The sequence below is a fragment of the Hemibagrus wyckioides genome, linkage group LG22 (assembly GCF_019097595.1).
Source record: "Hemibagrus wyckioides isolate EC202008001 linkage group LG22, SWU_Hwy_1.0, whole genome shotgun sequence".
Taxonomy (NCBI): Eukaryota; Metazoa; Chordata; class Actinopteri; order Siluriformes; family Bagridae; genus Hemibagrus; species Hemibagrus wyckioides.
The window spans coordinates 1,663,241-1,675,740 of NC_080731.1; the positions used below are offsets into that span (position 1 = coordinate 1,663,241).

The 12,500-nt window shown below is 38.4% G+C and overlaps 3 protein-coding genes across 5 annotated transcripts in view; 1 reads left to right on the forward strand and 2 right to left on the reverse strand.

The window, feature by feature from the left end:
* atp6v0a2b (ATPase H+ transporting V0 subunit a2b) overlaps positions 1–833 on the reverse strand; it is a 21,181-nt gene extending 20,348 nt beyond the window's left edge. Inside the window, exon 1 of the mRNA XM_058375723.1 lies at positions 199–833. Within this exon, the coding sequence (XP_058231706.1) occupies positions 199–315 (117 nt within the window). The 5' untranslated portion in view covers positions 316–833. The remainder of the gene's footprint in view (positions 1–198) is intronic.
* Positions 834–1,341: 508 nt separating this feature from the next.
* Positions 1,342–11,054, forward strand: trmt2a (tRNA methyltransferase 2 homolog A). 3 transcript variants are annotated; one of them, XM_058375727.1, is made up of 13 exons: positions 1,342–1,501; positions 1,674–2,027; positions 2,107–2,408; positions 2,761–2,869; positions 3,954–4,135; positions 4,633–4,747; positions 6,676–6,791; positions 6,883–6,994; positions 7,495–7,617; positions 8,264–8,339; positions 8,447–8,563; positions 9,127–9,223; positions 10,552–11,054. In XM_058375727.1, exons 2-13 carry the CDS (start codon positions 1,692–1,694, stop codon positions 10,682–10,684), a joined length of 1,818 nt encoding a protein of 605 aa, XP_058231710.1. In that variant the 5' UTR covers positions 1,342–1,501; positions 1,674–1,691; the 3' UTR covers positions 10,685–11,054. The 3 variants fall into 3 exon arrangements, 2 of the variants coding, with proteins under 2 accessions (XP_058231710.1, XP_058231709.1); XM_058375726.1 differs by having other exon boundaries at positions 1,357–1,527; XR_009203173.1 differs by lacking the exon at positions 10,552–11,054 and having other exon boundaries at positions 1,355–1,527; positions 8,447–8,669; positions 9,127–9,215.
* Positions 11,040–12,500, reverse strand: part of dgcr8 (DGCR8 microprocessor complex subunit) — a 33,211-nt gene continuing 31,750 nt past the window's right edge. The window contains exon 14 of the mRNA XM_058375724.1: positions 11,040–12,500. This exon is cut by the window's right edge and continues 1,571 nt beyond it. The gene's annotated coding sequence lies outside the window, so the exon portion shown is untranslated.

Genomic DNA, 12,500 nt, shown 5'->3' on the forward strand with positions numbered 1-12,500 from the left:
GGGTTAAACGGAGATGATGAGGATGAAGATGATGAAGATGAAGAAATCTTGAAGTGAAGTTCTCACTGATAAAACGCTGTTGCATAATGACATGAGGGTTATTTAGGCCACCAGGAGAGATTAACAGAGAAGTGAGTCAGTGTTTAAAAGGAGAAAATGTTGAGGAAATGGTGAGGAAGAAGATGGAAAAGTTCTCACATCTCTGAACTCCACCAGCCCGAGCTCCCCGAGCTCACTGATGCACTCATAAGCCGAACCGGACTGCAGGAACAGCTGGGCCAAACACACCTCCTCACTCCGAAACAGAGAGCCCATTTCGGATGAATAAACCTCTGAAAGTTCTCCTCGATAAAGACTTCACTCTCTCAACTTCTCTTCTGTCCAGAAAAGTTATTTAACGCAGGCAGACCGGAGCGACGCGCTGCTCTTAGCCTTAGCTCGCGCAGCCCGGCTAGCCTCGGCTTAGCTGTGACGTGACGCAACGTAACGCGACGACGTGTCTTCCTTCTCCTTCTTCTTCCCACCCATATTCCGGCAAACTCTACCAACAGCGCTGTGATTGGTTGATCTGCTTTCTTGATGGCTGTACGATCCAATCAGTGTTATGTTTTGATACAATGAGGCGGGATTAGACTTTTTTTGTCCCCCGGAATACGGGTATCGCGAGTCTTCTCCTCAGGAATTTTAGCATCGGTATTCTGTTGTATTTGGTTTGTTTGATTTGCTTTGCTTTACAAAGACTGTCCAATTAAAAACACAAAATCCATCAACCAATAAATAGATCAGACAAATCTATAAAAGTGCTTGACATGTTCGGGTCGACTTGAAAATACACAGATAGCAAACTTAGCTAGCATAAAGTTTTCAGCGATAGCCGAAGAATTTAGCATCAAGGCTGTGTTCCAAATAGCTCCTGAATCCCTATATAGGTGCACTTATTTCCTTACTGTATGAAGTGCCCTATCTAGTGTAAGTACATATCCAGATTTAGGATCGAGCCATTTTTGCGTTAACGTATATAAACTCGTCGGACGGACCTTTTTTATTAGTTTATAAACCAATTATCTTCACTTTATTAGAGACAATCTGTTATAAAGTTATGCGATAGCGAGGCAGCCTCGCAAAAAAAGAAAAAGAAACCCGGAAACACTTCTTCCAAAATAAAAGTCCACCTCAGGCGCGTTTAAAGTGAGTTGAAATTTTCTTTTTCTTTTTTCCTTTAAAATTACATCACATAAAGTAAAAAAATGTAAAAAAAAAAAAAAAAAAAAAAGGAAGTCTTTTCTTTAAAAAGAATTTTCGCTGCCTGTTAAATAAATTTGAGTTGTAGTCTTTGCTCTTATTTATACACGTGGTTATGTCTGAAAACAAGATGGCGGCCTGAGTGTGTGTGTTTTAGTGAGTGAGTGAGTGAGTGAGTGTAAACTGCTGTGTTGCTCTTATGAATAATCATTTATCATTATTATTATTATTATAATTACAATACAGCTCGAGATCTCAGGTGAGGAGTTCTGAAACTATAAAATGGTATGTAATAGAACGTGATTTTGGTAGATGATGATTTCTGTAGTGGTGTTGTGATAAGAGTAAAACTCAGAGGAATGTGAGCACGTGAAAATAAGGGGAGAACAAAACAATAGAGAAGAAAAGAAAGTTCTGATTCTGCTTTTTAGTCCGGCTCTCAGGTGGTGATGGCGGATGTAATGACCGCAGACTCCTCTAACCTGAACCAAGAGACTGACCTCCAACCAGGATCCCTGCAGGAGGAAAAGCAACCCAAGGAGGAACCTGGAGCAGAAAGCAATAAAGAAGGAGAAGAAGGAGAAGATTGTAGCAACTCTGATATCTACCGCTACATCAAGGATGATCTGTTCACCTCAGAGATCTTCAAGGTGCAGATCCAGAACCTGCCCAGGTACATCGGCTTCAACGACCTGAAGAAGTTCCTGAGCAAACATGGGCTGAACCCACACAAGATCAAGCTGATGGGGAGGCAGTCCTTCGCCTTCGTCACCTTCAAAAACCAGGTTGGGTTTTTATTTCCGTCAGCGGTTGAGACGTTAATGATCGGTTGAATGCAGCGTGTTCTATTGTGTATGAGTGCAGGAGGACAGGGACAAGGCCATGAAGCTGGTCCACGGCGTCCACTGGAAGGGGAAAGTCCTGAGTGTGCGATTGGCCAAGCCTAAAGCTGACCCCCTCCTCAGGAAGCGTAAGCAGGACGGAGAGGCGGCGGACGGAGGACAGCCAGCACCCAAACGTCCAGCTGAGGGACGCGACGGTGGTGAGGACGAACCCCTCGGCGTCCAGCTCGCCAATGTGGTCACGCCCCTGTGGCAGGTTCCGTACCCTGAGCAGCTCCAGAGGAAGGAGCAGGAGGTCGAGGCGGTCCTGCACACGCTCACCAGGTAACCTGATTACCTTCAGAGTCACAGCCAGATAAAAACACTGCTCCTTAAAAAAAAATTTAAAAGCATAATAAATTACACTCAAAAAATTAATAAATTATATATTTTCCTTTTTTAAATACCTCTAATTACTATTATTACAACTAGTTTAATATAGTTGAATAATAAAAAACATACTAATAATTTAATTAAACAGCAAACATTTTAAAATAAATGTAAATAAAATGAAATACATTTGTTTATAAATAAAAAAATCAAATGTAAATATATTTATATTACTTTAACATCATGAATTTAAGTAAAATGTTAATAAATAATTCTTTTTCCCTCTCCTTTGTGTGTGTGTGTACAGGGAAATAGGGAACAGTAATAAAGCCATGCTGCCGTGGCTGTTTGTGCAGAAGGAGAAGAATAAAGGTGTGTGTTGTCCTCTGGAGCCCATCAAACCCTCACCTGTACAGGTAACAGCTACTGACCAGCTCACACACTCGGCAAGGTTCCTCATACACATCACACAGTGTGTTCAAGTTCAAATTTTATTTCTCACACACACAATCATACACAGTACAACATGGTGAAATGTTTTTTTTATGACTGTCCAGTGATGGAAATAAAATGTAAAACTAGAATATAAAATAAGAATTTAAATAAAAATATAAAACTAGAATATAAAACATAAATAATTTAAATAAAAATGTAAAACTAGAATGTAAAATATAAAAAAATTATTTAAATAAAAATGTAAAACTAGAATATAAAACAATAAAAATAATTTAAATAAAAATGTAAAACTAGAATATAAAATATTTAAAAAATAATTTAAATAAAAATTTAAAACTAGAATATAAAGTATAAAAAATCTATTTAAATAAAAAAATGTAAAACTAGAATATAAAACAAAAAATAATTTAAATAAAAAGGTAAAACTAGAATATAAAATACAAAAAAATAATTTAAATAAAAAGGTAAAACTAGAATATAAAATACAAAAAAATAATTTAAATAAAAAGGTAAAACTAGAATATAAAATACAAAAAAATAATTTAAATAAAAATGTAAAACAAGAATATAAAATATAAAAAAATTATTTAAATAAAAATGTAAAACTAGAATATAAAACAAAAAATAATTTAAATAAAAATGTAAAACTAGAATATAAAACAAAAAATAATTTAAATAAAAATGTAAAACTAGAATATAAAATAAAAAAATAAATAAAAGTGTAAAACTAGAATATAAAATATAAAATTATTTAAATAAAATGTAAAACTACAATATAAAAAAGTGAGAAATACACTGGAAAAAAAGAAGAATCTAAAATAAAAAGAATATCAAGTATAAAAACAATATAGGAATAAAATCCAAAATATAAAAATAGCCCATCAATTATATGATATCTAAAAATAAAAACAATAGAATAGATATGAATGGAATAAGCAGAATGTTGAAAATTATAGGGACGTGTAATGGGTGTGTTAAAAGTGACTTTTGTAAATGTGCTCTGTGTGTGTGTGTGTGTGTGTGTGTGTGTGCGCGCATGCACAGACGGAGTACAGGAATAAGTGTGAGTTTGTGATCAGTGCCGGTGCGGACGGAGAGGATAAGACGGTGGGGTTCCGCTTGGGGAAGTATAAAGGAGGCTCATGCGCTGTGGTCAGTCCCTCAGACACCATCCACGTTCCTGAAGGAGCCAAACGCGTCGTCCTCGCCTTCCAGAACTACATCCGGTACTTTAACACACACACACTTCAGCTTCAAATCAAACCATCTCCTCCATCCAGGGGATACGGACTTTTCACTACTCTGTCATGTCGAGTGCAAAAGTTTGTACACCCCTACGTCTAGATCATGGAGCCACGTCATCTGTTTGTGTTCAATAAGAACATTAATTAATAGCCCCTATAATGGCTTTTGTGTAAAGTATTATAAAACTTTCTAAAATAAAATTTACTTATTTTTATTTTATTTATTTATCTTTTAATAACCGTGTTAATTTTTTTAGGAATTTACTACAGTGACCTAGGTTTTTTTAGGTTTTAATAAGCTAATATTTATTTACTTATTTTTTTATTCATTATTCATGTGTTATAATTTGCGATGTGTTTTTATTCCAGTTCATAAAACTGTATGAGGAAATGCAATGATGCTCAGTTTAACCGAGAGTGTGTGTGTGTGTGTGTGTGTGTGTGTGTGTGTGTGTGTGTGTGTGTGTGTGTGTGTGTAGGTCTACTCCGTATGCTGTGTACAGTCCAGAGACATATGAAGGTCACTGGAGGCAGCTCACTGTCCGCACGAGCAGAACCAATCAGATCATGGCTGTGGTCTTCTTCCATCCACAGGTCTCTCTCACACACACACACACACACACACACACACACACAGCACATGCAAAGAACACACATATACACAGACATGCACACATACAACACACACACACACACACAGCACATGCAAAGAACACACATACACAGACATGCACACATACAACACACACACACACACACACACACAGCACATGCAAAGAACACACATATACACAGACATGCACACATACAACACACACACACACACACACACACACACACAGCACATGCAAAGAACACACATATACACAGACATGCACACATACAACACACACACACACACACAGCACATGCAAAGAACACACATACACAGACATGCACACATACAACACACACACACACACACACACAGCACATGCAAAGAACACACATATACACAGACATGCACACATACAACACACACACACACACACACACACAGCACATGCAAAGAACACACATATACACAGACATGCACACATACAACACACACACACACACACACACAGCACATGCAAAGAACACACATATACACAGACATGCACACATACAACACACACACACACACACACACACACACACACACACACACACAGCACATGCAAAGAACACACATATACACAGACATGCACACATACAACACACACAAACAACCAACACATGTACACAGACGTACACACACGTAAATGTGTTTGTGTGTGTATACGTACACACACACAAATAACCAACACATACACACAGTGCGCGCACACATACAAACACACTGTATATGTCTACAGACACACAGACATACAAATAACACACAAACACACACACACATGCAAAGAACACATATACAGATGTACAAAAACACACAACATATACACACAAATAACACACACACACACGACACACATGCAAACAACAACACCACATATACACACACAGTTCTCTCGATTTCTTTTTCAAATAGAGTTTTTGGACCAATCACAGGACAGCTAGTGACCTCACACTGTCAGGTCTGACGCACAGCAACAAGCAGACCACAAAAACATTATATTCTGTAGTTTGTGTTAGTTAGTTAGTTAGTTAGTTAGTTAGTTAGTTAGTTAGTTAGTTAGTTAGTACAAAATGAAAATAGTAAAATTATATTTTTTGTTTTTTTGTTTTTTATATATATTTTTTTTATATTTATTGTGCTGGTCCATAATTCATTAGCAAACTGTATTTGTAAATATTGGGATCTTAAATTTTTTTTTTTTTAAATTTATTATCTAGAATATTTTTGATATTTCATCTGGATGTAAAGATAATTTTATTTTTTGTTTATAAGTAAATACTTTATTATTTAAACATTTTATTATTAAAATCACAATTTTTGTTCTTTGTTTTTGGAGGAACAATAAAATAAATAATTTTCTGTCTCTGAGAGTCAAACGTTATATTTATCATTATCCCTGACAAATAATCAACTTTAATTATACAAAAAATCTAAGAGAAGAAGCAGAAAATAGAGAGTAAAAATTTAATGGAAAAAGTAATTATTTTAAGATAAAAAGTTTATTAAATAATTCAGATGAAATAGTAATTAAAGCAGGGAAGAAATTGTTTAATTCAGTTATTAATTAAAATAAAAATGTAAAAAAAAAGGGTGTAAAAATATGAAATATAAAACTCAATAAATAAATTAAAATTTTCCAGAATAAAATATTTTTAGAGTAGAGTTCATGCAGTGGGCGTGGCTTTGCTTTTATCTGATTGGTTGTTAAGCATATTGTAATGTGTACATGCAGTGGGCGTGGCTTTGCTCTCTTCTGATTGGTTGTTAAGCATATTGTAATGTATATTCTGTGACACGTCTGAAACATATGTCTCTATATAATATAGAGGAATATAACGTTTTACATTTCGGATTTTTTGATAAACGTTATTTTGTGCTGCTGTAGAAACTGGACGAGGACGAGACGGCGTCTCTGAAGGAGTCTCTGAGGAGCTATTTCACAGACGGAGAGGGGAAGGACAGCGGGGTTACGTCTCTGCACTTCGTCAGGATGGGACAGAGGTGAAGGGACATGTTGGTGATGATGAGAGACGTGTGTGTGTGTGTGTGTGTGCGCGTCAGAGATCCTAATCATGTCTCGGTTCTGGAGCAGGACGTCTGCAGGGTCAGAGGATTTGCCGTGTGAGCTGGTGGCCGGTGAGCCATGGATCCACGAGGAACTGCTCGGACTCAGCTTCCGCATTTCTCCTCACTCCTTCTTCCAGGTAAACATCTGTCTCGTTAATAAACTCTTAAATTAACCCACCATCACCACCGCCGGAAACGTGTAAGTGCTAGTTGTGTGTAGGAGGGGGCGGGGAAATATCTCTCAGGATGGAGTGGGTGCATGTGTGTAGGATGGTCCCAGCGAGGGCAGGACAGGAAGAGCAGCTTCAGGAGGTTTCAGTAACAGGAAGAGCGAGAAGGAAGGAGAAAGTGAAGAAGGAATCCACGGTGTTGAGTTTAATGTCACGATTATAGATGATTATAGATGATTATAGATGATTATAGATGAATCTGTGTATCAGAGACACCTTACAGCACCGGGACATGACACTCTGAGCTGCACTGGTGTTTTACTTACCTCACCTATGACTGCTGTTAGTGATGAGGATCTCTCTCTCTGTCTCTCTCTCTCTCTCCATCCCTCTCTCTCTCTCTCTCTCTCTCCATCCCTCTCTCTCTCTCTCTCTCTCTCTCTCTCTCTCTCTCTCCCTCTGAACAGACGAACACTCTAGCGGCAGAGGTGTTGTACTCGTCTGTAGGTGAGTGGGCGGAGCTGGACCAGGACACCACTTTGCTGGATGTGTGCTGTGGAACAGGAACCATCGGCATCTCTCTGGCCAAGGTGTACACACACACACACACACACACACACACACACACACACACACATATCTTTGTACTGATAAATAATAAAATGTAATTCTTTATCTATTTATAATTAGTAAAAAATAAAGTAAATGCCATTAAAACATATCCAGTTTTTTTTAACTGTAATTAATTTCTAGTCATCAATCTGGCAACCCTGACAAGTTTACTTTTGTTTTTGTTTTGTTTTTTAAGTCTCTTGCAGTTTATTACTGTATTTAACGTCTAATATATTTAATAATAATATTAATAATAAAACATTGTAAAGTGTCCTGGTTATATAAAATTCTTCTTTTTTATTAATTATTGACATTTTTTCTTCCTGTGTTTTTTTTTGTTGGTCACATCTTTTTTTTCCTTATTTTTATTTATATTTATATTTATTTCAGCTGCCTTTCCTTCTTCAATAGCAGAAGTAAAATTTCACATGGAGATGATTTACAATTTAAAGTAAATTGTGTTTTTTCTTAACTGGATTGTAAACAGGGATCAATCTGGCAACCCTGAGAAGTTTGATTTATTTGAGTGACTGAAGTGTAAAACATTCACCCACTAAACTCACTCCTGTTCCTTCCTGTGTGTGTGTGTGTGTGTGTGTGTGTGTGTGTGTGTGTGTGTAACAGAGAGTCAGGAAGGTAATAGGAATTGATTTGTGTCAGGAAGCCGTTAACGATGCTAAAGTGAACGCTGAAGTTAATGGTAGGTTTTTTAACTGATGGAGCTGTTTATGTTGGAGTAATAGTGCTCCTGAATTCACGTGTGTGTGTGTGTGTGTGTGTGTGTGTGTGTGTGTGTGTGTGTGTTAGGTTTAACCAACGTGGAGTATCACTGTGGTAAAGCGGAGGACGTTTTCCCCTCCATACTGAACGCTGTGGTGTCTCCTAATGTTACTGCCATTGTAGATCCTCCTCGAGCCGGACTGCGTAAGAGCTACTCTTCATCTTCATCTTCATCATCATCATCATCATCAGTGTGATGTTCACCTGCCAGCTCTATACCTCACAGCACGTCCCTGAGCACTTTATTCCTGTTAGACTGCATCAATTTCTCAACGATTCACTTTTTTCTCTTTCTCCCTCTCCCTCTCCTCCCTCCCTCCCTCCCTCTCCTCCTCCCTCCCTCTTCCTCTCTCCCTCTCCTCCTCCCTCCCTCCCTCCCTCCCTCCCTCTCCTCCTCCCTCCCTCTTCCTCTCTCCCTCTCCCTATCTCTTGCGTCTTCAGTAGACATTTAGTTTTTATCCATTTTTAAGTACACCTCCACCCAGGAGACTCTATTCAATTTACTTTAGTCGCTCCCTAAATTTATTGTAAAATAAATTCAGGATTTTTTCAGGGGGTGTGACAAACAGGATCTCAGATTTTAAAAGAAATATCCGTGTAGTTTTTTTCTCTTTACTTTGTTTTTAAAAATCTGAAGGTCGGATCTCTGATAAGCGTGAAGTCAGCCATCTTTGTTTTAAGTCGTTTCTTATTCCGTTTCTTTCCAGATTCCAGGGTGATTTTGGCGATCCGGAGGGCGGAGCATCTGAAGCGTCTGGTTTACGTCACCTGTAACGCCAAAGCGGCCATGAACAACTTCATCGAGTCAGTAAAGCACTCAGAACACCTACATCACCTGTTACTGTAATCAGAGCAGGAGAACCTTTACAACTTTACAAAATTTCAGTGGCATCATTTCCATCACGCTAACAAACATTTAAACATTTAATTCTTATTATAGTTGTTGTTTTTGTCATTTTGTTTTATGTTAGTTTAATGATTTCAGCAGTAAGGGTCATCATTGTGGGGAAAGTTATAACCTTAATTGTATAAAGTGTTCTGTTAAAGCTCTGGAAAATGATAAATATAAACAAAATAATAAATAAAATAATTAAATAATAATAATAGAAATAGCTCTAATAACCAATATTTCCAATATTGTATGTATTGTAAATATATCAAAAAATTTACATTTATTGATAATCAATAAATGTAAATTTAAGTATCATAAGATACAGCAGAACCTCGGCACAGGAATTTAATTGGTTCTGAAGGTGAGTTCTTAAGGTGAAAATTTGTACTGCTAAATGACTTGCCATCAGAAATCTGTTCCAGCTCCCAGAAATATGACCAGTATGACCAATAGGAAGCGTATGGACACTGTACGGCTGCTTACAAAGAACTGACCCAAGCCAAGTATTCCATGTCAAGGCTCCTCACAGGAAGTCGTGCCACCAAGCTTGGGATAAAAATAGAACAGACCGCCCACGCCCCCAATCTGTTAACAAAAAAACACCCAAAAATCCCCTAGCTTTTGAGCTTGAAGGCGATGTTGGTATCGTGGGTCGACTCCGAACAGCTTTCACTGACGCTAACAAGTTTTGAACGGCTCCCGGACACACGCGCGACTTAGCCAGGGTTCGGTTCATTCGTATGCAGAAAATGCTTCTAAAATTTCGCAAAAAATTTCAGTTCTTAAGGTGAAAATTCATGAGGGAACGTGTTCATATACCGGGGTTCCACTGTATTATTAATGCTGAAAATATAAAACTAAAACATATTTGATGAGGAAAAGTGGGTTGTGTGCGCAGGTGATGTATCCACTCACCTCCAAAAGTATTGGCACCCTGTCTGTCATGTTCTAGAATTTTTGAAGATCGTTGTAACAAACGTCAATGTTGGCTTGACGAAGCAAGTAGTCATAACGTCCGATGCTTTTCAGAGGTGAGTGGACAGACGGGTTGCCAGTACTTTGGTGGTGAGTGGACAGATAGAGTTTGTGAACAAAATGATCAAAATATCACCCTGAGGGGAAAAAAAAGTCTTGTGAAATCTTATTGTATAAACGATCACATCACCACCTTTACATTCTGTAATTCTAACTTTTTTGACACATTTATCTTGACTTTTCTTCTCCTCTGTTTCCCGGTCAGTCTGTGCAGAGCGCCGTCTAACCGCGTTCACGGAGCGCCGTTCCGTCCGGTGCGAGCCATGGCGGTGGACCTGTTCCCTCAGACCACACACTGTGAGACCGTCCTGCTGTTCCAGAGAGTTGACTACGGCTAACACTTTCTCTCAGCTCCTGCGGCTAGTCACCATTTATACAGTCATAATTAGCATCTCGTTTCCACGTGTAACCTTTATAACGATTTATTTTCTTGCTTCTGAACTCAAAATGGACTGGAGATGATTGTGATTAATTTGGTAAAACTGAAGAACTTATGTAAAAACATAATCCAGGTGTTTTTTCCCGGCACTTAGCCCCGCCCCATGTCTTTTACTTGTATTAACGTTTCACAGAAGGGGTTTGGATCATGTTCTTCATTATCATTGGTCACGGCACCAGAGAGCGCCAGAGTTACGTACTGCCGCTTTAATTTTCTTGTACATTAAAATGACAGAAATAAATAAATAAAGGAGTAGAAACGTCTGGTTACATCATCACACCTTTATTCATTTGCATAAAGAAATCACTGATCCTCAGCGATCAAGTCACATGACCAACTTATTTTTTTAGGCAGCGTTTTTCCAAACCGAAAAGAATAAAACCATGGGGTGTCGTGAGAAGTTTCTTCACAGCAAACACACACACTCCCCTTCAGAGAGCGACAGGACGGGCCGAGAAGCGTTGATGATGAAGCAGCACATTCTCGAAGCGGTGACGGCGGCTTTGTGTTCATACACACACACACACACAAAACATTCAGGAAAAGCAACACCACCACCAACAAACCCCTCACACTGTAATTCCAGCAGTTATTGCGTTGTTGTTTTCTTCCCTCCTCATGTCTACGTTTACACAAACACACACACCGTGATAAAAATATCCTGAAGCGATCTACATACTAAAAAACTGCATAAGACGTTAAGCTTTGGTTCGTACCTTCTCTTTAATTTATTTTTTTTGATCAGAGCTCTCTGAAATAAAATGTTTACATGCCCAAAAAGTACTAACACACACACACTTTACATTCAAGTGGCTGAAATCTAAGTCATGCTGGAGACAGCAGGATTTTATTCTCTCTCTCACACACAGGACTAGGTAGCTTCACTTCGTCTCCTATGCGTGAGAAATGGCACAGAACGTAAGCGCCACATATCAAACATCTCTTTTTTTATTTTTTTATTTAAGTCTCTGTAACAGTTCCTCTGCGAGAGAAGGCTTTAATGCTCCAAGCCCTTGTGCTTTCTCTGCAGTGCTAAAGGCTAAAAGGAAAAAAAAAAGCAAGACTCTTGGTTCGAGCAGCGTTGTGTTGTTTTCCCTGCCTGCTCGCTGATATGTATTATCCTGCCTTTCCCTAAAAGAAAAAAAGAAGACCTTGGCGCAATTCTGCTCTCAGACCTGCCAACCCTGAGGAGGAAACCACACAGGGGTCAGGAACCAGGATGGAGCGATGACCGAACCAAACTTTCCTTCTAAATGCACCGGGAAAAAATTCAAAGCTTTTTAACCCAAGTGACCTCTAGTGGTCATAAGAAGTGTATAACATACAACCTTTAACATGGTCAGTGAGGTACACGTCTGTCAGAACTTTCCTTCTAAATATTGTCAATGATTTCAAGTTTTTGAACACAACAGTGACCTCTAGTGGTCAAGAGCGGTTTAAACATGGTCAGTAATGAATGCATGCCTGTCAAAACTTTCCTCCCAAATGTATCTGAAAAGATTCAAAGCTTTTTGACCCAACAGTGACCACTAGTGGTCAAGAGCGATGTACAACATACGACTTTTAACATAGGTGTGCGTAATGAAGGTTCTCTGTACTGATTATCCAGTCTAGAGGTCAGTGTTGTGTTGTTCCAGGAAAATAACCAACACCGAGCAGAGCAGCTCGTTTTATACCTTCTGCATGATTCTGCGGAAAAACGTGAGCAACATTAC